This window comes from Peromyscus californicus, unplaced genomic scaffold, assembly GCF_007827085.1.
Source record: "Peromyscus californicus insignis strain IS unplaced genomic scaffold, ASM782708v3 Scaffold_4__1_contigs__length_199733344, whole genome shotgun sequence".
Classification (NCBI taxonomy): Eukaryota; Metazoa; Chordata; class Mammalia; order Rodentia; family Cricetidae; genus Peromyscus; species Peromyscus californicus.
This window is the reverse complement of record NW_026294562.1, coordinates 119,428,016-119,452,316: the sequence shown is the minus strand read 5'-3', so window position 1 is coordinate 119,452,316 and position 24,301 is coordinate 119,428,016. Positions and strand designations below refer to the sequence as shown.

Here is a 24,301-nt window from a genome sequence, read left to right as displayed (position 1 = left end):
CTCCTACTGAAGCCCTGCTTAAAATGTCTAATAGGGCTGGGTGATGCTGGCACATGCCTTTAATTCCAGCACTTGGGAGGCAGAGGCAGGTGGATCTCAGAGTTCCAGGCCAGCCTGGTCTACAAAGTGAGTTTCAGGACAGCCAGGTTACACAGAGAAACCCTATCTCAAACAACAAAACAAGCAAAAATTCTCAATTGCTTTTTAATCCAAAGTCCAAAAGTGTTTCGTATTCCTCCAAACAAAAGCATGGTCAGGTTTGGAGGAATATGAAACACAGCAATACCCCAGTCCCTGGTACCAACTTCTGTCTTAGTCAGTGTTTTACTGCTGTGAAGAGACATCATGACCACAGCAACTCTTACAAAGGAAAACATTGAATTGGGGTGGCTTACAGATCAGAGGTTTAGTCCACTATTGTCGTGGTGGGAAGCATGGCGGCACACAAGCAGACATGGTGCTGGAGAGGTAGCTGAGAGTTCTACATCCAAATCTGCGGGCAGCAGGAAGAGAGACAAACACCGGGCCTGGCTTGAGCCTTTGAAACCCAACAGCCCACCCCCAGTGACGCACCTCCTCCAACAAGGCCACACCTCCTGATCTCTGTCAAGCAGCGCCACTCCCTAAGGACCAAGCATTCAAATCTATGAGCCTATGGGGGCCATTTTTATTTAAGCCCACCACATCAACTTACCATGTTTAAACCAAAAACTGATAACGTGATGAGAGTTGATGTGCTAATTTGTCGGACAGTTTATGTCTGTCTAACACTGGATTTTCCTATGTAGGAATGTGGAGTTTTAAATAATCTGTGTTCTCATAAGGTTTATCCCATTTTAGGACATAGTTTTTGTATTGCTTTTGTGAATGGCATCTCCTTTTCCTATTTTTGTGGGTTATTGATGGTCTAGAATAAAATGAATGAACTCTATATTGTGGCTTTCAATTTTATGTTAATTAATAACCAGCAATGCAGGAATAGCAGGACAGTGTTAGTCTTAATGTGTAGAGAAAACGCTGGTGTTAACATCTGACAGAGCATGGTGGTTGTCTTACCAGGATAGCTTCTAACGTATTATATTATATTAGTATCAATATGTATCGTTATATTATGATACTTTATCTAAGCATGGTTATTCAAGGTCACACTGTAGGCTCATGTCTAGTCTTAGTATTGAGAGTTCTCCAAGTGTCTCTATTCATCAAGTATAGTCATAATGTATCGAATATTTCTAACTTATTCACATTCATTTTAACATGATAAAGAAAAGCAAATCAGTGATCTCCAATGTCACTGAGAAGAGTTGATTTCTCAGTCACAACAGAGAAGAGATCAACTCTCCCCAAGATGTTGAAAATATCCGTTTTAAAATCACCACAGTAGGCTGGAGAGATGGCTCAGCGGTTAAGAGCACTGGCTGTTCTTTGAGAGGACCCAGGTTCAATTCCCAGTACCCACATGGCAGCTCACAGCTGTCTGTAACTCCAGTTCTAATGGATCTGACACCCTCACCCAGACATACATGCAGGCAAAACACCAATGCACATGAAATAAAAATTTTAAAAAATCACCACAGTGGTGTTAGAAGCTAAATGAATTGAAAATGTTTGTTGTTGTTTCTGGGACTTGAGGAGTTTAAAATTCGCTAACATTTCTATTTTGTCTTGTTCTAAAGAAAGTAGATATTACCAGTAAGGCTGTTGCAGAAATCCTTTCCAAAGCCACAGAGTATCTCCAGCCCAATCCAGGTAATGTCAGAGCGCGTCTTGAAACACTCCCTTGCCCGTTTGTGTCCTTGGACTCTGTTGACCCCGAGCCCCTTTGCATGTGTGTGCAAATAATGAAATTCAGTTGTGGACTGTCCGGGGACACAGTGTGGCTGTCGTGAGTCCTAGCTGATGGGGACAACAGGCACTCGGTTAGGATGGAGTGTTGGTCTCAGTACAGGCATCCCTCAGTACACATCTTCTTCTCTGCTATTCTGTATTCTTCAGAAACCCACTGCACATTTTAGAAATGTTTCCTTGCTGGGTAGTGGTGGCGCACACCTTTAACCCCAGCACTCAGGAGGCAGAGGCGGGTGGATCTCTGTGAGTTCAAGGCCAGCGTGGGCTGCAGAGTGAGTTCCAGGAATGGCTTCAAAGCTATGTAGAGAAACCCTGTCTCAAAAAAACAAAACAAAACAAAAAAATGTTTTCTTAGTTATCTTTTCTTAATTAACAAGAGTCCTCTATCCTGTTCTAAAAGGTCTGTGTATTAATCTGAACGGGTCTCACTGTGACCTCGATGCTGAGGGTGAGTCACAACCAGTGGCAGGAGCAGTGTGGAAAATTCAAACATCAGCTTCTACACAGGCCTTCATCCCTGGGTCCCAGACAGTGGTTGCTACAGGCTGTTGAGAATCAGCAGAGGCTGCGCAAGCCTTGTGCTTTTCCTTGTAGGATTTGCTCTGGGAGTCACTGTGAGTCCCTTAGCCATAGGAATCAGAAGACGCACACACACACTGACCATCTAAGAGCACACATTCAGTCAGATCGTCCAGGGAGAATGGTGTGTGTAAAAAGGGCTTTAAAGTCTCGAGATGGAAATAGCCCTAAAATTCCCAGTGACGTGTACTTTGTCCAGCCTCATCAGTGACTGGAGTGACGAGTTCCTTTCCTGATGTATTAGCCTACAAAATTATGTAAGCGTTGTCTCTATGTGAGAGTCTTTCTAGGCTCTAGAACACACAGTTGGGCAGACTCCACCCTCCAAGAACTGACATTGGAATGGAATAGGGAGCAGCTGGCTAGCAGGAAAAAGTATCCCCTGGCCAGAGACCACTGGTTATCATGAAGATGAGGACTGATGTTCCAGCACACCCACTCTGACGGGGTCGGGGAGGGAAACCAGTGTGTGTGTGTGTGTGTGTGTGTGTGTGTGTGTATGTGTTGTTTGTGTGAATTTGTGTGGCGGGTGATGCTTGGGGGTTTGGAGACCTGGAGGATAAGGGATTAGGGCCGAGATGGGCAAGGCTCAAAAGGCTGACACCATGATTGCTACTCTAGGGTGTAGCCCGCAGCCCAGCAGGACCAGCTTCGAGATAGCTGGACACACAGAATCCTGAGCTCACCCCAGACCAACTGAATCCTGAGTTACCTTCTTATATGGTCAAGCTTGAGGAATACTTGTCTAGACTACATTAAATATAAATGTCATAGAGACCACAGCTGGTGCCTTGGATCCTTTTAGCTTGGTATTTAGTTCATAGTCTCCATTTCCCATAGATGCTTGCCATTTTGTCAAATCGGCCCGCCACAGTCCATTGATTACACAGTGGGACTCCTGCTGTATTTTACTTGACAGACATTCTTGGGCTTTTTAGAGGTACCCTGAAGTCTTCCTGCAGCACCTCTCTTTCCTGGCACCACCCCAGAGTTTATCAGAGTCCCACTGTGTAGGTGTGACAGCACACGGTGAGGTGCAGGAAGGGCAGATGTTTTCTGGGGGTCTCTCAAGTGCCCATGTCAACACAGCATGTGGCCCAGATGTGTTAGTCACTTTCCCATTGCTGTGACAAACACCGTAAGCAAGGCTACTTATAAAAGAAAGTCTTTTAATTTGAACTTACAGTTTCAGAGTGTTACAGTTTCATGCTGGTGGGGCAAGGTCATGGTGGCAGGAACAGCAGAGAGCTCACGTCTCAACAACTACAAGCAGGAGGCAGAGACCACACTGGAAATGGCTTTGGAAGCCTCAAAGCCCACCCCAGGAACATACTTCTTCCAACAAGGCCACACCTCCTAATCCTCCCCAAATAGTTCCACCACCTGGGGAAATACTCAAACATCTGAGCCTGTGGGGGGTGTTCTCATTCAAAACCAAGTGCTAGAACTGATAACTGTTCAGTGCTTAAGTCAGAGACAGAAAAGAAGGTGGGAAGCCACAGCTGCCCACTACCTCCCCAAGGAAAGTTGCTGAGACGCACCTGGGGAGACAGGGCAGCAGTACAGGTGACTGTTCACTGTGGTGGCATCTGCCTCCTACCTTCGTGCCCCAGACCTGTTTTATGACCTTGCGAATCCTCCGTGTGAGTCATTTCTTGGGAGCAGAGTGAGGGGGTTGATGACTGGCTGGCAGCTTGACAGCCCCCACCTCAGTGGTTCCAGTCTTCACTTGCATTTGTCCCCAGCACAAATGCCTGCACAGGTGTCAGTGTTCAGCTCCGAGTGATGAAAATGTCACACGTTGGAGGCCGCCTTACGGCAGGCGCTTGTTAAACACAGCATACTGTGGTTCAGAGACCGCCTGGTCTGTAATGTCCCTGGATGCTGTGACTGTGCCAGAGTGCCTCGCACCCCACGCCTCCCTGCAAAGGCTTTGGAAAATCCTGTCAGAAAATGATGGCGGGTCTCTGGTGTTTTGTCTGTGAGGGCCTTGGTTCGGGTGGCTGTGTTTGTTAAAGGCCGTGTGATGGTCACTGCGCCTTGTAACTTTAAGGAATTACAAATAACAATGTTTTTAAGCATACAGAGCTAAGCTGGGAATGCTGAACACTATGTCGAAGATCCGAGGGCAGGTGAAGGCCACTGGCTACCCGCAGACAGAAGGCTTGCTGGGGGACTGCATGCTGAAGTATGGCAAGGAGCTTGGAGAAGAATCTGCTTTTGGTGGGTACCCCCGGCCCAGCCGGCACCGTGGGAACACCGGGGTGGCCTTCGGTTGTCCACAAAACCTGTGTCTTTGCAATGTAATAGTTTTACATATTACCAGAGTAGTATATTCATTACAGGGGGGGGCTAGAAAACATAGGTAAGGATAATGCTAGTATCGGTAATCCCATCTCCATGGGTTGGCTCAGTTAAACTGTTAGATAGCCTTTGTATCTCTTGTTCATTCTCCTATATTTTAAAGATTAAAACACACTACACACACATATATGTATGCATATATCCTAGATCTCCCCCTCTATTTACTATTTATTGACTTTCGTGACCCCCCTCCAACTATGGCATGATATGTCTAAGTCTTTTTGACCCTCCCTCCCCCACACTTTCCCCACCCTGCCCCTATCCTCTGGTCCTTGCACTTTTCTGCATTCTAGCATACATTCAAGCATGCATTCAAACATGCATTCAAGCATGCATTCTGTTACTGTCTTCACCCTTCCCATTTGAGATCTCTTTTTCTCCTCTATGGTCCCTTTACAGTTTTATGACCTAAACCCATCTCCTTCTCCCCCCCCCCCCACACACATAAATAAAAAGCTAGGATCTGCATATTGTCCTTTTGAATCTGACTTATTTCCCTGAATGTAATATTTCCCAACACCACCACTTTTTTTTCACAAATTTCATTTCCCTTTCCAGCTTAATAAAATTCCATTGTGTGTGTGTGTACTACATTTTCTCCATCCATCTGGATAGACTGGTTGTGTTTTATTTCGTTTGGGGACAAGATCTCATCATGCATCCCTGGCTGGCTTGCATCACCCCCAGCTGGCTGACCTCGAACTCTGTACCTTCTTTTAGTACACATGTCTTTGCTTGCCTTCATATTCCCAAGCTCTGAAAATTCTGTAGATAGGAGAGGATCTGTGTGTGTGTGTTGTGTGTGTGTGTGTGTGTGTGTGTGTGTGTGTGTGTGTGTGTGTGCATACGTGTGCACTGTAGGCCAGAGATAAACCTCTGGTGTCATCCCGCCACCGTGTTTTGAGATAAGGTCTCACACTGGAACTGGGCTTGCCAACAGTTAGGCCAGGGAGTCCTGGGGGCCATCCAGTCTCCACATCCCCAGTGCTGGGCTCCAAACACACACCATCACCCCTGGCATGGTGACGTATACATAGAATCCCAGGACTTGGGAGAAAGAGGCCGGAGGATTGTGAGTTTGAAGCCAGCCTGAACCTGGGAGGATTTGTCTTGGCACCAAACAAAGGCCGTGTTATTTCACTCCTAAGAGAGGGACATAGTGCCCATATGGCAGTGCAAATGTGGATTTTATTTTATTCCAAGGTCCAGTGGGAACACAGCAGCCAATTTTTCTTACCCTGAAGGTACATCCATTGAGAAAACAGAGGAGACCCTGGGATAGAAGGACACTGTTGCTGTGCACATGGCCATGACGACTGTTTGCATGTGGCAGCAAACAGTTGAGCTAACTGTTGGAAGGAACTCCCCTGGTGGGAGAGAACTGATTTCATCAGGGCTGTGGGAGAGATGGACGGTTGCTGTTTCCAGGAAAGTCTGGTCTGCAGAGGCTCTTTGCTTTGTGACTTTGCTTGGTGCTCCATGCCTGGCTCTTCTAAAGTGCAGAGAGTAGGCCATGCCGTGCTATTCAACAGCGCTACTCTTGGTGTGGAGGCGGAGTGCAGAGTGTGGGGAGGTGACGGCCAATGCTCAGGACATAGTCACTGGCTTCTTGAAGAGGGGGTGTTTGTGTGCATGTGTGTAGGTGTGCCTGTTCACGAGTGGAGGCTAACGGCTTTCACCAGTCTCCTTCCACTGTATATTTGGGCATGGTCTCTCCCTGAACTTAGAGCTTGTTGAGAGCTACAGCAGCTGGCCAGCCAGCGCTCAGGGCCTCCTGTCCACCTCCCAGCACTGGGACTGCAGGCGTGCCTTGCCAGCCTGGCTTTTTATATTATATTACTGCATATGTTCTCGGGGTCAGACTTGGGTCCTCACGTGTGCACAGCACGTACGTTACTGATGGACATCCCTCCAGTCCCCCAAAGAGGCATATTTCAAATGTCTCTGTCACAGCTCAACAGGCTGATATTGGGATACCCGGGCCCTGGTGACGACGAATGTCAGGGTCAGACAAGTGGGGAGGAAGGAGTGTCCAAGCTAGGGAGAGACCTCCTTCCTCCGGGTAGGAACGACTTGGAACCAAATTCTAGACAGCTCAGTTCAGAACCCCCTCCTCCTAGTTACTGCGACACTCAGTGGGTTGGACTGGCATCCTGGCCAACCTTAATTTCCAGAGATGCTTCCCACTTCTAACTGGCAAGGACTCAGCTGTGAATTTGCTTCCTTTAAGAGTGGGGTGAGGTAGCCGTTGCTGTCTGGTTTTTTGCGTGAGTGAATTGTCCATGTTCTCTACTGACTCAAAGGTCAGGGTTGAGCAGGGTCCTTCAGGTTTCCAACCTAAGGAACTGAGAGCACTCTTCTTGTCCACATCTTTTTACAAAATCGATGTGGAGGATCCAGATAAAGGAAACATAGTTTTGCTTTGTTTTTTTTTAATCTCATGCAGTGTCCCACGGGTGTCCTCCAGAGACCCTCTAACCCTCACTGTGCATAGCAACCAGACACTGGTGGCAAAGACCTTGAAAGGTACAGCCAAAATGCCAGAGGATCTTTCACTAAAGATGTGCTGCCCACATCCAGGCAGTATTCCCTATCCTTCCTGGACCTCCCGGCCATAGGGCCTCCCTGATGCCTCAGACCTCAGGGAGGTTCCAGAACCACCTACAGGGAGGGTGTCATACTGCTCCTGCAGCAGGGAGGCCTTATTCCTTTGTGGTCTGTATTGGTTAAGCATGTATCCCCCATGAATGAATCCCTTCATTGTTTACAAAGGGAGTTTATCCCTGAACTCTAAGGAACCCCTGGTGCCAGTTTACAGCCCCGATTTTCCACAGAAGACCATTGTCTCCATCTAGTGGCCGAAGTGGGAAGTGCTTTGGTCTACCAGCTCTCTTTGAAGGGGAGGTGCGCACAGGAGGGCGGAAAACGTGCTTTAGGAGAACAGGTAGATGTCTCCCTTTCCTAGTCTTTCTGAGTCGGGAAGCGGAGGCCTCAGGGCGAAGCTTCCCTGTACCACAATCCTCAGGTTTTGGAGAAAGAATTCGCGTCATCATAACCTAGAGTATGATTCTGAAACGGAGCTCTGTGTTCTTCCGTTCAAGGCAACGCATTGATGGAAGTTGGTGAATCCATGAAACGCATGGCCGAGGTGAAAGATTCTCTGGATATTAATGTGAAGCAAACTTTTATTGACCCACTGCAGCTACTGCAAGACAAAGACTTAAAAGAGATTGGGGTGAGTCTTCCTGGCCGTCCTCGCCCGGTGCTTCTCATAAGGACACCGTGACTTAAAACCATGACAGGGTTTCTGCAGGGTTTCAGCAGGCGTCCGGTCTTATTGGAGGGGTGAGAACTGAACTCGGTTACTGTATTACATGGCTCCCTGAGAAAGAGCACTGTGACCTGTTTTCTCTGTCGAGGGGAGGCACAAAGCCCAGCTGTCGCTTTCAGTTCATCATCTCTGCGGAGTCATCTACAAACCAGACTGCACATCACATTTCTGCAGCCACGTCTCACATCACACGATGACTCCATACTCTGGGGTGTAGTTTTGATTGCTAGTATCACGCCGGATCAGCTCTATGCTTGGATCCACTGCCCTCATGGTCATTGATTTTCATTCTTTCTCAAGGAAACCTAGGAAATCTAGGAACTAAAAGCTTTCATCTGGAAGCCTGCAAGAAATGGTTGTCCAGAGTGTCCCTGGGAGCTTCCAGGTCATGTTGAGGCCAGCTGCTTTTGCAAATGTGCGCAAGGGCTCCAAGCAATCTCAGCTGCCAGACGTCTGCTCTGAAGGGCTAGCGCCCTCTTGTGGCCTTGTAGAGGCTAACAACCTGCCTTTAAAATTGATTGCCGTCGCTTCTCTTGGGTGGCAATATCATTTGAACCTTGGGCTTGTCTTTATCTCTTCAGGCCCAGAGAGTCTTAACAGTGTAGCCACCAAGATCGTGAGTTCAAGGAGAGCTTAGGTGATATAGTGAGTCCCTGTAACAGACAGATGAAGTGTGTGCCCTTCTGAGGCACATAAATAAATACCTGGGGGAGAAACAGGCAGCTGTTGCAGATGGTGGAGAGGCAAGAGCAGGTCAGCCTGAGGAGAGGCACGGCCTCAGCACAGCTGGACAAGGGGAGGTCTCTGAGGAGCTGTCCGAGCAGACTGGACGGGGTAAATACGCAGCACATCTTGCTGAAGGGCCAGGGTTATGACGGCCAGGAGTCCAGGACACAGGGCGAAAACCAGGGGACTATGGAGGGAGGGAGGGCGGGGAGTCCTGGAGGAACCCAGATGCCTTTATCTGCATTTAGAGTTTATTCTAAAAGCAAGAAGTATGAGGGACGGATCCAGGAAGACTGAATGAGACACAGGAGCTGCCTTTTGTACCCCTCCTTATGTGGACACCCCTGAATCCACTCATCTGTTGTCACCCCTTCCTTCCATCCCAAGAAAAGCAGGTCCCCATTTCTGTGACAGCCTAGTCCCCACTGGGCCCCAGGCCTATCCATCTCATCCCGTCAAGACCTGTTACCCTGCCTTGCCACGTCTTCCTTCTTCCTGTTTCTGTTGGCTTCTTCCTGGTGATGTTCAAACACATCATCACAGCATCCCTGGACTCTGGCCCTGCCTGTCTCCAGCTCTCAGCTAGAGGGATCTTCCTAAGATCCAGGCCCTCAGGAGCTGACCTTGGCCTTGTGTGAAGATGTAGCGCCTTCACCTTCATTTGTCTCCGGGTCTCTGTGGCCTTATTGCGCCCCCTTTCCCTTCTCTGATCTCTGCCCAACCTCCAGGAGTCACCCCTGTCCCCAGGTGGCCATTTTTGCTTTTACTGTTGTCTTTTTCCCAGCCTAGCTGCTCTGGTCTCAGCTCAGATGTTATTTCCTCTGGGAAGTTCTCTGTTCCCTCTCAAGGCTCTGAGGCACTCCTCCTGGGCCTCTGGGTCATGAGCATGGCTTTCCTCATTGGGCAGTAAGTCCCTTGGGGTGAGGACCTATGTTTTGCTCAGCACTGACCCTGAGAAGCGGCATCTGAGTTGTGAGAATAGCAAATATCTTTCCCGAACACAGAGCCTTGCACAGAGATCCTGCCTCCGCGGAACTGTCCGCATTTCATTTCTTTTCATGCTGTGACCTTGAGTGTATGGCAAACCCATGGCTGCTGCTGCCCTGCTGTGTGGCTGGTTCAGCAGGGTACATCGTGAGTTGTTGAGTTGTGAGAAATAGTGCAAAACACACTTACTCTTAACTGTTACCATTCCCAGTGCAACGGAAGAATTCCTAAGTCTCCTCCATTCCTGAGGCGGCCTAGGACAATCGCCCCTCAGCATTCACTGATAGTGTTTTATACATCGTATTCTGTAACATTTCAGAACTTTAGGGAGATTCATGGGCATCCTAATGGACACTAGACATGCATGTTTTTATAGTCAGCCTCTTAGCGAGGAATTGACAATGGAAATGCCCTTATTTTTTGTAGAGTTAGCGTGGTTAGAAGCTGCCTGTGCATTAACAGAACTGGGTGAGGGGGCCCCTGTGGACTGTGGAGCCTGTTAGAAATGGTTAGTTGGGCGAGGATACTGTCTCCTTCCTCGGGCTCCACCCAAATTCTCCTTCTCACACCCGCCCACCCACCCATCCGCCCACCAGGTGTCCATTCTGTAAATGTTCCTGAGTGCTTGGCAGCCTAGGAAGCCTTCAGCAGGAGCCGAGGGATGCAGAGCAAGCAGAAGGGGGCAATGGTTTCTCATCTGGAGAATGGGTGGGGCAGAGGCTTACGAAGTCCCGCCCCCTAGCTGAGGACTGCAATCAATGGCTTCCAGGGAGGGGGAGTCAGTTTTCTTCAGGAATGCTTTGGCTCTATGCCCCGGCACAACCAACAGTGCCTAATGGTCTCCGTGGGTTTCAAAAATAGAGCCCATGAAGTTGGCCAGGGAACGTGGTGGTGGTGGGAAACAGGGGAAGAGAGTGGGGCGTGGCTTTGCTAAACGTGTAGACGGGCATGAAATTCTCCAACAGCAAAAGGTGGCATTCGGACTGAGAACAAGTAATGAGTATTTCCATAGGTGGAGGGAAGACAATGTGTACACACGATCACACACCGTGGCGTGAGTGTCCATACTGTGTGGGGATTTCCTTTCTCTTTTTAGCACCACCTGAGAAAGCTGGAAGGCCGCCGCCTGGATTATGATTATAAAAAGAGACGAGTAGGTAAGATACCCGAGGAAGAAATCCGACAAGCAATAGAAAAGTTTGAAGAGTCAAAGGAACTGGCTGAAAGAAGCATGTTTAATTTTTTAGAAAATGATGTAAGTATTTAAACCGAACAGAAGACTTTAATGTACATGAGTAAAACATTGTTGTATATGAGCATGACTGGCATGTGGAGAAGCTCTAGAACCATAATTGTTATGGACGTTTCTAGAATGTTCTGTAATGGTCACTTCCTGCCTTAGAAGTAGTGATACGTATTCAACAATCCCTGACTGAAACCTTAGGCCCTTGGGGAGGCTTGCTTATCTCTGGAGGTGGCCTTGTCACAGAAGATGGCCCAGGAGACCAGCCTTGGTGTTTAAAGCCATAGCATTTGTGGTTTGGAGCTGTAGTCTTGCACCCTCTGGGGCAGATGTGTGAAGGCGAAGATCTGTCTCACCCTCCAGCCCCCTGAGGCTTTTTCCTATCAGAATGAACACCAGGGACATAAGCCTAGCCTACGTGTTGGCTGGCTCACACGGGTGCTTGTGAACTAGGGGCTGTGAAGGTCTAGGGCCACGCCCTCCAGAAGCAACAGCGTTGTGATGGACTGTTTCTTGTCACTCTTTTTAATGTGTCCCAGTAGTAGAGGGAGGCTGAACTAAAGGGGACAGGGATTCCTAGCCGCCAGGCGTTGCTGGGTGGTTCCACCCCTGGCCTCTCTCCTAAATCCTCATCCTCAGACTGGTCCAGGGGTGACATTGAATGACATGGAGGATGTGACCGCTCCAAGGTTTGGGTGAAGAGAAGGGTTTTATTATAGATATGAGAAGTACAGCCAGAAGCATCTGGAAGAGTCCAGATTGAATCAGACTGGGGGAGGGGGCAGTGAGCGAGAGAGAGAGAGAGAGAGAGAGAGAGAGAGAGAGAGAGAGAGAGAGGAGAGAGAAGAGGAGAGGAGAGAGAGAGAGGAGAGGAGAGAGAGAGAGGAGAGAACCAAGAGAGCTTGTGGTCAAAATGGCTGGGCTATGTAGAGAAGAGAAGCTGGGGGAAGGGATGCCCTGGGCTGGAGAGGTTTACGGGGTGAGGGTGAGAAGAACAGAGAGGAGCCAGGATCCCAGCAGCATGACTCTGTAACATGTGCTTTCAATGCTGATGGAGCCTGAGGCTGGCTTGCACTTTGTCTGCTCATAGGCACCGCAGTTAGCCATTGGGACCACAGTCACGAGCCCAGGCATTAGCTTTAGACACATTTGCTAAAACTGCACACCTGCACAGGAAGGCAGGATTTTATTTATTCTCGTGTTGTATTTACAATGGTTTATTAAAGGTACACCAAGACCTTGTGTCAGGTCCAACAGAGAATGTAGGGAATGCCTTTCGCTTCGTGCTAAGACATGGGAGGGTGATGCACAAACCTGACCTCTCATTAAATCCAGGGAACGGAGTCTCTCAGGTCTAGAAACCCGCTTGAAATTTCTCTTGTCCATCAAACTGCTGAAGACTGAGAGGTGTGCTCTGTTGTGTTTTGCCTTTGAATCTGTTCATCCTTTATGCCTTTTGGGGGTGTGTATGTGGGGGACATGTAAGCGTTCACTGTCTCTATTTGTTCGGTTTTTTTTTTTCTCCCTCTTGAAATTGCCCCAAGCTTTGGGCAGATTTGTTCTGTTTTGTTTCAGAGTGCCATACTTAATTCACATGTGAAGTATTTAGGAACCATTTTTGAGGTCCTCTAACTTGTTAAAGACCCAACAAGTACTGCCATGCTGGCCCTGGGCCTATTACAGGGCCTTCAGATGCTGAGGCCACAGCTTTTAGTCAGATCAATTGCCCACCACCCTACCCTACTCATGACCTTCCCACACGAGCTTCCACAATGTCCGCCCCCCCCTCCCCCAGTTCTCTGTGCAGAAAGGCCGAATCAGCAGTGCTGGCTTTGACAATTGGCCCAAGAGATCTGTGCTTTCTCTACTTTAACAGAATTCAGAGACCCCCCCACTTGGTCATACAAATGCAGCCATTGGTCCATTCTTTGACAGCGACAGGTCAGTCCCCTCTAGGAAAAGTAGGACCTAGTTTTATCCCAGGGCTCCAGAGGGGTCCTGGAATGGGCCTAGTTCAGACATGACTGCAGGGTGCCTCTAAGGAGTTGACCCCCAGGTGAGAAGGTACCACTCCTGTAAGTGGGGCTCCCCTTCCTCCCCTCCCCCTCCTAGGATCCACAACTTGGCTGGTAGCGGAGGTACCCCTCTATTCTCTGCCCGATCCTTTGTCATAAGCCTCTGACCACTGAACCCTGAGATCAGAAGAGACCACACAGTGAGACATCGAGGGGTCATCCAGGCCGCCTCGGCACCAGGCTCCTGGTTCTTCCTTCACTGTCTCATCCAGGACCCTGTAGTCATGGCGGCCATGGTGATGAGGACTTTAGTGATGATGATGAGGGCAATAGCCAGGGCCATCATTTCCCCAGCGTGTTGTGACCGGGGCTCAGCTGTGCTGTTGATGACATCACAGGACACTTGCTTTCACCCCTTCCCACAGTCAGGTTCTAGCTAAGGAGAACCACTGGTCATGGTGTCGTCCAGCAGACTGTCTTCCTTCTCTTCATGAGATGACAGCGTTCAGACATGGAAGGAAGGGGTCCTCCTTGTCTTTTCCAGGTCCGTGTGGCCTGGCAGTCTCTCTCCTGTTGACCAGATAAAGTGTAAAAAAACCTCCGGTTGAACCCTCTATCCCACACGCTAATGCCAGTGCTGCCCCCTGCTGGGGGGTAAGGTGTAGGTGTGATCTGATTGGGAGGGGAGTGCTAATAATACATGCTGAGGTGAGGTTGGGTGTCTGTCTTTTTTTTTACTCTCACCTTGGCTTTGGTTCATCTCCCTGACGAAGCCAAGGCCATCGTCATGTTGTCCACAGAGTTCTGATACTTCTTGGTCACCAACTTCATGTCCGCCCTTTGTCACTCAGCCTTTCCAGCCATGATTGGGAAGCTGGGCTTCAGGGTAGTTGGTGATGGCTGGATTTTCCCCCAGGATATCATCATGGTGCCAAGTAAACACGACTGGACCCCTCTAATGCTTGTCAAACATAGTATGTCTGCAACCCCTGGCTCTGCCTGATGGATTTGGCGGTGCTTAGACCCTGAATTGGCCAGATTTTCATTTGTACTTATTACTTGAGAGAACAACTTAAAAGGAGGGACGATGAGCTTAGCCTCAGGGGTTAGAGGTCTCAGCCAGGGTCAGCTGGCTCCATTATGTCTGTGTTATAGTGACATGGAGCATCACGGTGGGACAGAGATACTACTGTTGCAGTGATCAAATTCAGGGTGGGAGGCAGAGAGGGGGAGGGAGGAGAGGCTGAGTCAGCCCCAGGACAAGATACAGAATACGATATAGTATTGCCCTCTCCCATGTCTTATTTCCTCCAAACTCTAGGCTTACTCTTTTTTAAAGTTCCATAAGTTATCGAAAATATAGCCATCTTTGGATCAAAACTTCAGTGCATGGTCCTGGAAGGACATTTCATATTCAAACTATGACACAATTAGCATTGTGCCTGTTGGAAATTGGGGGCCAGACTATTAGAATATGGTTTCAGGAAGAGCATGGTAGCAGACGGCAGAAGATCCCTGGCTTCCTCCAAGCACAAGTGGGAGATGTTTATGCCATTGTTAGGAGGAGCTGGGGATCTCAGGCACAGCGGACACTGGTTTGGGTTCTGTCTAGTGGAGAAGTTGACAAAGAAGTCAAGTATTTGATGTAATTATAGTCCTTCTGATCAGCCATGTTGGAGGGTATATAGCTCAGGGCCAAAGTCTCAAAATTTCACCTTCTCTCTCTACAACCTCAGTTGATGGATGCTGGCCTGGCTCCTCCACCCAAACACCATATACAGTGCTGACACTGGCTGAGGAACCCTCACCAGGCTTCTGACCATGAGAACGGTTACAGGGGCAGAGTAAGGGGCAGTGCTAAGGGCCCAGCTGTAGGAGAGAATGGAATCAGGATTTGTAAGCACCTACTCTAAAGAATGAACAGTGAGGAACGTGGGTGAGAGGACGCATTTGAGATGATGTGCTCCTTCTTGGTTACCTCCTGCCTATGCTTCTGTGGCACCAGGAATTCCAGGGCTCAAACCTCACCCTCCAGAGGGCAATTGGACCCACCATCCCTAGCCCTCATCTCCCGCTGTCCTGGATAAGATACAGTAAGAGCTCTAAAAGACAATTATGCATATGAATGTTCACCATGTGAGAGCAGTACCTATGGAAGCCAACAGAGGGCAACAAATCCCCATCCTAGAGTTACAAAGGGTTGTGAGCATCATGTGGGTGCTGGGAATCAAACCAGGGTCCTCTGGAAGAGCAGTTTATTGTTCTTAGGCGTTGAGCCATCTCTCCAGTCCTAAGACAGCCACCATTTACCAGCACATGCATAGAAAAAAGTGTTTGCCAAAGCTCTGCCTGGAGGAGCTTTGAATGGAATGAACAGACTTTAGACTTTGTCTTTCCTGGGTCTCCCAAGTGTAGATTATATAACTATTTATTTGTAGAAGTTTTTACTACATTTTTATTTGTAGTAAAAACTATTTGTAGAAGTAGGTTCACTCTGTCTTCAAACTTACAGTGTATATACAATGCTTTCTCTTCAAACCATAGAAACCTCCTCCAGTCTACATTCTTGTAATGGAGAAACCAGCAGGTGAGCCCAGCTGGACTCCCAGACCAGCCTGACACCCACATACATGTCTAGCTAGATCTGAAATCTAAACCTCCATTCAGAAACCCAGCTGCACCTGGGATCTCTTGGCCACTTTCACAGCCTGCTTTCTTGAAGAAAACAGTTCAGAACCTGGAGTAGTTCAGGTATCCTGGTAGTTTGGGGTGCTCCCCCGATCTCACAAATTAGATTCCTCATCTACCTTTGGTGTGGAACAAGGGGAGGGATGGCATGGGAACTTGAGTAGTTCATTCCACCATTCCTAGACAAATGTCACATTGATTTACTCATCTATTTCAGGAAGATTTGGGAATGGTAAAAGAGGGGAGAGTGGCCTTTCACCCCACATTGCAGTCTTTGCTGATATTGTTGGAAAGAGCTGGATTCAAGGCCAGGAGGATCTCACTTCTTAGTTGAGGCCAAGTGACTCCATTACTCCTCAGGCAGCCATTTCAGCCCAGGAGTGGTTTTGGCTCTCTTGATTCCCAGGGATCTTGGAGGGCCAGGCCCATGACTGACTCCTTCTGTGCCAGATTGTGACTGGCACCCAGAGAGGACTGCCTTTTGGAGAAGGCCATGTGCCCACTACAGTTCACACTCAGATAGGGCTGCACAGGCAGGAGGGTGGTTCTGAGCAATCATTGCCATTTCTTGGGAATGCCACCTCACCCACAGGTTTAACCCTCCTCTGAGAAGTTTATTCCTTACAACTTGGCATGATTAAATGCCGGCCTTTGATCTGAGAAGAAACCAGACACATTACATTTTAAAAATATCTAGTCTAGCCCAGAGAGGCCAGGCTCTTGTGACATTCATGAGCTGACAGATCCCCCAGCCAGAGGCCTCCTTTCATCCACAGAACCAATGGAATTACTAGATTCCAGATTCCTTGTTTTTTTCCATGAGTCCAGAGAAGTATTTTTTTTTTAGATCTCTGTGTGTGTGTGTATGTGTGTGTGTGCATGTGTCTCTGTCTATCTCTGTGCGTGTTTGTGTGTGTGTGTGTGTGTGTGTGTGTGTGTGTCTATCTCTCTATGTCTGTCTGTCTCTCTGTCTCTGTGCATGTGTGTGTGTGTGTGTGTGTGTGTGTGTGTGTGTGTGTGTGTCTGTGTGTGTGTGTGTCTGTGTGTGTTTGTGTGTGTGTGTGTGTACATGTACACAGGTGGAGGCCACAGGTTGACTTTGGGTGTCTTCCTGCATCACCGATTTAGCTAGACTGACTGCCTGCAAGCCCCAGGGGTCCTCCTGTCTCTACCTCCCCAGGGCTGGGGTTACAGGTACACACCACTACAACCAGGGTTTGTTGTTGTTGTTGTTGTTTTAATGTGGACTCCATGGATCCGAACTCAGATTCACTGGAAGAAGCACCTCTGTTTATGACCAGACATTCCCTCTAGTTCCTCCGAGGACTCCAAAAGAGCAGCGATCTTAAGCACGACAGTGAGAAGTCACTTGAGTTATCCCATTTGAAATAGAAGGTGACCCTCCTAGCAAACATGGGCTTCAGCTGGGAAAGAGGCCTGCTTGCCCGCTTCCAAAGATTTGCGTTTCTTTATCCATTCATGCAAATCATACTGTGGCTCCCAGGCATCTGGGGTTGGGGTACCACAGCCTGTTTCTTCTCAGCTGCCCATTTCTGTGACTTTCCTGCAGACAGTTGAGCTGGAAGGCCTTTGTAAGCTATAGTCCTTGAGCCCTCTTCCTTTGGATAATCCCAGGTCCGTTGCAGTTGGCTCAAATGGCCTGACTCATGTTCAGCTCCCACGCGAGTGTCCCTGAGGTTTCCACAGATCATGGTGACTCTAGTTCCCTGGCACTTCTGATCTGCCTCCACCCCCAGGGCCAGAAGCCTCATATTCTGGTACTTAGGCATTGGTTTGCAGCCAGAGAGAGGTTGGGGAATTAGATGTGCGCATAGGTGCACGGTTCTTATGCAGCATTCATTGTCCGCACGGGAGGGGTCGAGTTCCTACTGCCTGTTGCCTCCCAGGCCCAGCTCAGAGAAGACCAAGGATGCATAGCGGAGAGCTAAGTTGGCAGTTTGCCTCCATGAGTCTCAAGGCCACAGCTTCCATCCCCAGGAAATGGAGACTCTAGCGGTGCTGCCCACCCTTAGATTTCTCTTGGCTGGAGAAGAGAAGAAAGCAGTGGTGTTCATTTTCTATAGCTCCTGTAACGAGGGTCCATAAGCACTGTGACGTAAAGAACATCAGTCCGTTGTCTTCCAGTCTGGAGAGTGGAAATCGGCCATGGGGGAGGGGCAGGTTGGCAGCAGCCTGAGTCGTCACCCTTTCCAGCCTCCTTAGCTCCACAGCCCCTAGCTCGGCTTCCTCCATCTGCAAAATCAGCGGCAGAGTGTCTTCAAGCCTCCCATTCTGATGGTCTTGTCTTCCACTCTGATTCTGTGCTTCTTGTCTCCCTCTTAAAAATTTGCCACATGCATGTGTGTGTGTGTGTGTGTGTGTGTGTGTGTGTGTGAGAGAGAGAGAGAGAGAGAGAGAGATGGAGTCTGACGTAGTTCAGGCTGGCCTCAGAACTTGCTCTGCAGTGAAGATGTCCTTGAACTCCTTGTCCTCCTGGGTCCACCTCTTAGGTGCTGGAATTACTGTCACAACCTCCTGTTTAGGCCACCCTGGGATTTGAACCCAGGGCTCAGTGCATGCAAGGCCAGCATTCTACCAGCCGTGCTGCATCCTCAGCCCAAAAGCAATCTATAGATGTGTTGGACCGCCCTGGAAACCCAGAATGCCACCTCATTTCAAGATCCCTGATTTAAACTGTCTGCCAAGTGTCCTCGCTGTATAGCATAGCATAGCCCAGCTTTTGCCCACACATGCGATCAACAGGCAGCTTTTCAAATTCCTTGATGTGGCCATTGGAGGATGTGTTTCACCTGGACGGCCTTTGGATTCTGCAGGGCCCGCGTTTGTTGCTTTCACATGGCTCTGTCTCTCTAGGCATTTAATTTGAGTTGTAGCCTTGGAATCAGAGGCCGTCTCTGCTGGTTTCCAGCACACAGCTCACATCCTGGGGTGGGGATGAGGGGCTGGAAGCTTCTGGTCCCCCACAGTGATAGACAATCCAGTTTGGGTCTGACTTGCCTTTGCATTCAATCGGAGGAATTGAGTCTAGCAGCTCTTCTCCGGGCTCTCCCTGGGTACCCACGGCGTGCGGGCATCATCACAGTGCTGCTGCCGTCTCCCAAGCATTTAGGGGCTCTGGGATCCAAGTCTCCCCAGAGTCAGCTAGCAAGTGTAGGATTCCAGGTGCAGTTCCAGAGAAGCAGTTTGTGACTCCCACTCCCGTGTACATAAGGGTTATTCATTTAGTTGCCTTTCGGTGTCCTTTTAAGTCTTGCAAATGGCAAGCTTAGTTCAGAGTGGGTCCAAAACAGACTACTATTACTAAAGACAGAGAGGTCTTAGCGCTTTTCACCCAGCATGCAGCTCCAGCGTTTCCAGGAAGCAGCGTTATTTCCTTAGCAGATTCTGCCATGTTCTTAGAAGCCAAGGAGGTGAAATTTAAGAAATCCTTAGGATTTTGCAGGGGCCAGGCTGTCTTTGTTTTGTTTATTGGGTTTTGGGAAATGGAAGGCCAGTGCTGCTTTGCTGGCCACAGAGCATGGTAAAGTAAGTGCAATGCCAGGGCTTTCCTTAGTCATGTGCCTAGTGCATTCCTGGCATGAGTGGGATCCATGTATGTTGTAAACGCACATTAAACCCATGTTTAAAATAAGTGGGTGATGAAAGTAAAGGGCAGGCAGCTGAAAGAGTTCTTGACAATACATGAAAGCACTGTGAGTCTGTGGAGCAGGCAAGTCCTCCGTTGGCTGTGCAGGGAGAAAACAGAACAGAATGAGGAAATGGCCAGATTTTACCCCAAAGCTGGTTAGAATGCTACTGAAGAAAATGCTATTTTGGCGAAGCCTGGCATGCATGGTTTTGATTTGTATGTCTGTCCAGATCTGGAGTTCCAGAGATTTGGGCTGGGAGTGGGGTGGATGAGTTGGGGAGTTACCGCAGTCCTCTGGGCCTTGCTATAGAAGGTTCTAGACATAAACAATCCTTATTTGCTGTAGTGGTTCTTCAACCCCACTGATTAAACAGGGAAGCTCTCAGGCCCCCCTTCAAGCTCTGCAGATCTTCTGGGCATGTCAGTTTGTGGAAAAGAGGAATAATGGAGTCTCCCCAGCTCATCCCTTTGTGCTGTATGTTTCAGGGAAAATGCTTTGTTGGGTGGTAACAGAAACACATGGGACAGACAATTCTTTGCCCTGGAGCAGGTGTGACTGGCTTGTTGCCCCAGTTTTCTCTGATCACGGCTTCATTGACTTGGTTTCTTGGTCTGGCTTGACTAGAAAGCACTCACAGAGACATTTCTCTAAGGAAGCTCTATCTATCAAGCATTGGTTTCACTTACAGTTGGGAGAGCTCTCTCCCACTGTGATGGTTGGAAAGAAAATAGCCCCCCAAAGGGAGTGACACTATTAGGAGGTGGGGCTTCGTTGGAGTAGGTGTGGCCTCAGGCTACTTCCTGTTGCCTGTGAGTCAAGGCGTTAGAACTCTCAGCTCCTCCTCTAGCACCATGTCTGCCTGCATGCTGCCTTGCTTCCAGCCATGAGGATAATGGACTAAACCTCTGAACTGTAAGTGAGCCACCTCGATGAACTGTTCTCCTTTGACAGAGTTGCTGTGGTCAGGGTGTCTCTTCACAGCAGTAGAAACCCTAACTAAGACCCCTGCCATCTTCAGATCCGTGAGTTTTAGAGCATTAAAAACAAAATCTAAGATCTAAAAGGGTGTTTGGTAGAGTTACAGCAGATTCATAACCACAAATCAATTTAACAGTGTTTTCCCAGCCTCTCCAGCCCTGCATGTGACCTTCATCATGATTGTGGGGCTCCAAGATGGCATGAGATGGAATGGGCCAGGGCTGAGGCAGTTGCCAAGCTGCCCTGCAGAGCTAGGCTGCTGTCACCAGGCTTCCTGTTTGCTCTGGCCATCCCAAGGCCTCTTGGCCATCATGGACTAACTTTGCGCTTCTGCCACAGATAGAGCAAGTCAGCCAGCTGGCCGTGTTTGTAGAGGCAGCATTAGACTATCACAGGCAGTCCACAGAGATCCTCCAGGAGCTGCAGAAAAAGCTAGCGATACGGTAAGCACCTTCACCTTGCTTAGGCAGGGGCTGCAGAGTGCGGCCGGCATCTGTCTCCCAGCCCCTCCTGCCCATTCTGTTTGGAATTCTCTCTAGCTGGCTTTCAGGTTGGGTATGAGATGAGGCTAAGATAACACATATGTAGCTTGGGACAAGAGAGCAGACCTGGGTAAAGGGCTGGAGTGGTTTTTCTCCCTTTTCTTTTTATTAATATCCACCCCCCAACTTTTTTTGTGTACAGCGTACAAGCATTATGGCTTACCTGCCTGAGAAATAGCTCCTGTGGTTTCCTTGACTTGCCAAAAGGTTCACTCTCTGTTTCCTGTTGAGAGGTGGAGTGTGGGCTCCATTCCCAACATCTAGGGGTGCAGAGAGAGCCAGGTGATGCTCAGAACTATGTGAAGCCCATGAAAAGTGTTATTAGGCTGTGTTCCTATGACTGATTCTAGACACTGAAATAGTCCATAGTACCTTCGGAATGACAGAGAAATACTATTCTCTGCCTCGGGACTTTCATGATCAATGCAATCCCTACTTGCTGAAAATCAGTAATATCATTTATAGTGTGCACAGCAACCCTATTAATACAATTATTGGGCTAAACCTACCCTGTGTTTGACTCGGCTTTATAACAGAAGATTGTTTTACATAGGATTATAGTAATGAATAGATTTGGAGAGATTTTTGCTTCAATCCGTGCTGTAGTTATGGGTGGTGGGGGGAGGGCCATTCAGATGACCTTCTAGGTGTTGTGTGAGCATATTTGGATGGTTCCCTGTCCAGCAGAGAAGAAAGAAAGCAGCTAGCCTAGGGCAGTGTCTGCTTGCTAAAGCCTCAGGGACATTATAAGGACATTCTTCCACATGAATTTCAATTAGAACTTAATGGACGAACTGCTCCTGGGTCGTGTCCCTGACACTGTGGGCGGGCACTCAGAAGCCCATGTGCACAATCCTTGCTCCCACACTCCCATTGGGTCCTCCTCAAGAAAAGCAAAGGCCTGTGGAGGCTCTGTGGTCTGGGACAGAGGTCTGACTTGGCCTCCCATGTGTCTTACAGAATAGCGTATTCCTCCGCAATCCCCAAGCGAGAATACCAGTCAAAGCCTGTGAACGCGGCAAGTTCTAGTGACCTCAATGGAGTCTCCAGCACTTCCTCAAAGATATCAGGTAAGTTAGCCATCTGAAGTGTGCCCGTGGGGTCTCCAGTTAGGTGCTCTCATCCTCGGTGAGGCTGCTGGTGGGAATACACCAGAAACGGATGGACTTTCTTTGGTTGATTGACGAGTTTCCTCCTTTCTCAATTCCAATGGTCAGGGGTTGAGGTTTTGAAAAGCAGTACTGGGAAGAAGTCCATCCTGTACTAATTAATGTCTTCTAGTATTGGTCACCAGACAGTCCCTTGGCTAAAGAACCATAGCTGCTCTGCTATCGTCTATAGTTAAAGGGCTAACACCTTCACAATAGCTTCCCAACTGTTAGAAAGTCTTAATTAGCGCTCTCTGAGCACCTGAGATGCGGCTGACACCATCTCAAGAACTGTCCGGTTAGATTTTAAATAGGATCTGGAGTAAAACAAACCAAGGGCAAATTCGAATGATGTATATTTTCCTGGCGTCTCTCTATGATCTCCAGCTGCATCTGGTCTCCTCCCTAGACAAAGCCTCTCCTAATGACTGAGAATGGATATTGTCCTATCTGTGGCTGGCACATGTCTTTCACATGTAGCATAGTCTTAATTTTTTTTTTTGTTTTGTAAATACAAAACAAAAGCAACTGTATAGTTCTACAGTTTTCTTTCCAAAATGCACTGCTCTTTCCTGTAGTTGTTTCTGTTTTGTCCATAGGTCTCTCTTACTGTGCTTAGCAACTTCATGCTTTTGCATGGCCCCTATTAACTGCAACAGTGACCACCCTTCCTCCTTTTTCTGCCTCTGTATACAGCTGAGCAAGACAGTCTAGAAATGAAATTGCTGAGTCAGCAAGAAAGCAAGGGTTGGAGGTATTGAAGTGATGGTGCCCACTCCAAAATAGCTATGCTATATCGGTGTGTGCCAGACCTCAATTTTCGTCAAGCATTTCTACGTAAAAAAATGGTGTTTGGTCTCCATTTTAACCATTCTGAAACCCCTAGATTAGAACGTTTCTGTTTTAATTGATCACTAGCATTTATTTATCTGAGTTACATCATTTGCTTTATCTTAGAAAATTTGCCTTGCCTTTGTGATCTGTGGGAGATCGTACATATGGGTTGGTAATAGCTTTCTTCCTCTGTTTGCCACTCACCCCCAAACCTTGGGAGGGGCTTTTGGCTTTGTTTTATTTGCCTTGTTTAATTTTGTTTTGGGGACATAGACACTCTTGTTTTGGTATAGCCAACTTTATCAATATTTTTGTTTATGATTCGTACATTTTGTGGCCTGCTGAGAAGTTTTCCTGTCCCTCGGATTATTCTGCTCTGCTTTTCTACTACTTTAAAAACCTGTTCTTTATTATTTAGGTTAGGTCTTTGTCATCTGGGGTTTCTTTTTGTAAATTCAATGAAACTGTCAAGCCACCGAAGTGGCGGAGCCATCTCATGTCCCCACCAACAACGTGTGCGACTCTGTCTCTCCACATCTGTGCCAGCGTTTGCTGCTGCTTTGTATTTTAGCCACATTAATAACGATGTGGAGAACGATGCGCATGTCTACGGCGTGTGTTTGTTATGGAATATTACTTTAACTATGTAAAGGTGTGTTACATTTGTTTGTTTCAGAATATTACTTTAACTATGTAAATGTGTGTTACATTTGTTTGTTTCAGAATATTACTTTAACTATGTAAATGTGTGTTACATTTGTGTATGCTGCATTTGTTTAATGATGTAAAGATGTGTTGATGTTTTACCTTGCCTGCCTAAGGCACCTGATTGGTCTAATAAAAAGCTGAACTGCCAATAGCTAGGCAGTAGAGGGATAGGTGGGGCTGGTGGGCAGAGAGAATAAGTAGGAGGAGAAGTCTAGGCTAGAGAGTGAGAAGAGAGAATGAGGGAGAAAAAGAGAGAGATGCCTGGGGCCAGCCAGCCAGGCAGCTGCCAGCCAGCCAGACGTGGAGTAGGACATACAGAATGAAAGAAAGGTAAAAAGCCCTGAGGCAAAATGTAGATGAAGAGAAACAGGTTAAATTAAGTTATAAGAGCTAGTGGAACAAGTATAAGATAAGGCTGATCATTCATAATTAATAATAAGTCTCTGTGTCATGATTTGGAGCTGGTTGGTGGCCCAAAAGAAAGCCTGATACATGTGTTCTTCCAGATGAAACATCTCTTCACATCTTCACCCATTTTATAATTAAATTATTTCTATTTCTACTGTTGATCTTTGTCAGTTCTTTCCATAGGCTAAACAGAAGTCCTTTGAGATGTGCATATGGTTTTCAATGTATTCTCTCTGTGTCTTTTCTTTGTAT

The 24,301-nt window shown here is 48.0% G+C and overlaps 1 protein-coding gene across 3 annotated transcripts in view; it reads left to right on the top strand.

Moving 5' to 3' along the window:
- The window catches only part of Sh3gl3 (SH3 domain containing GRB2 like 3, endophilin A3), a 131,718-nt gene that overhangs the window by 86,412 nt on the left and 21,005 nt on the right, over nt 1-24,301 (top strand). For 2 of the 3 annotated variants that reach the window (XM_052713887.1, XM_052713888.1), the window contains 6 exons: nt 1,677-1,749; nt 4,507-4,650; nt 7,893-8,026; nt 10,932-11,090; nt 20,749-20,852; nt 21,912-22,021. In XM_052713887.1, the coding sequence (XP_052569847.1) occupies nt 1,677-1,749; nt 4,507-4,650; nt 7,893-8,026; nt 10,932-11,090; nt 20,749-20,852; nt 21,912-22,021 (724 nt within the window). The remainder of the gene's footprint in view (nt 1-1,676; nt 1,750-4,506; nt 4,651-7,892; nt 8,027-10,931; nt 11,091-20,748; nt 20,853-21,911; nt 22,022-24,301) is intronic. The other variant, XM_052713889.1, reaches the window with a different exon arrangement.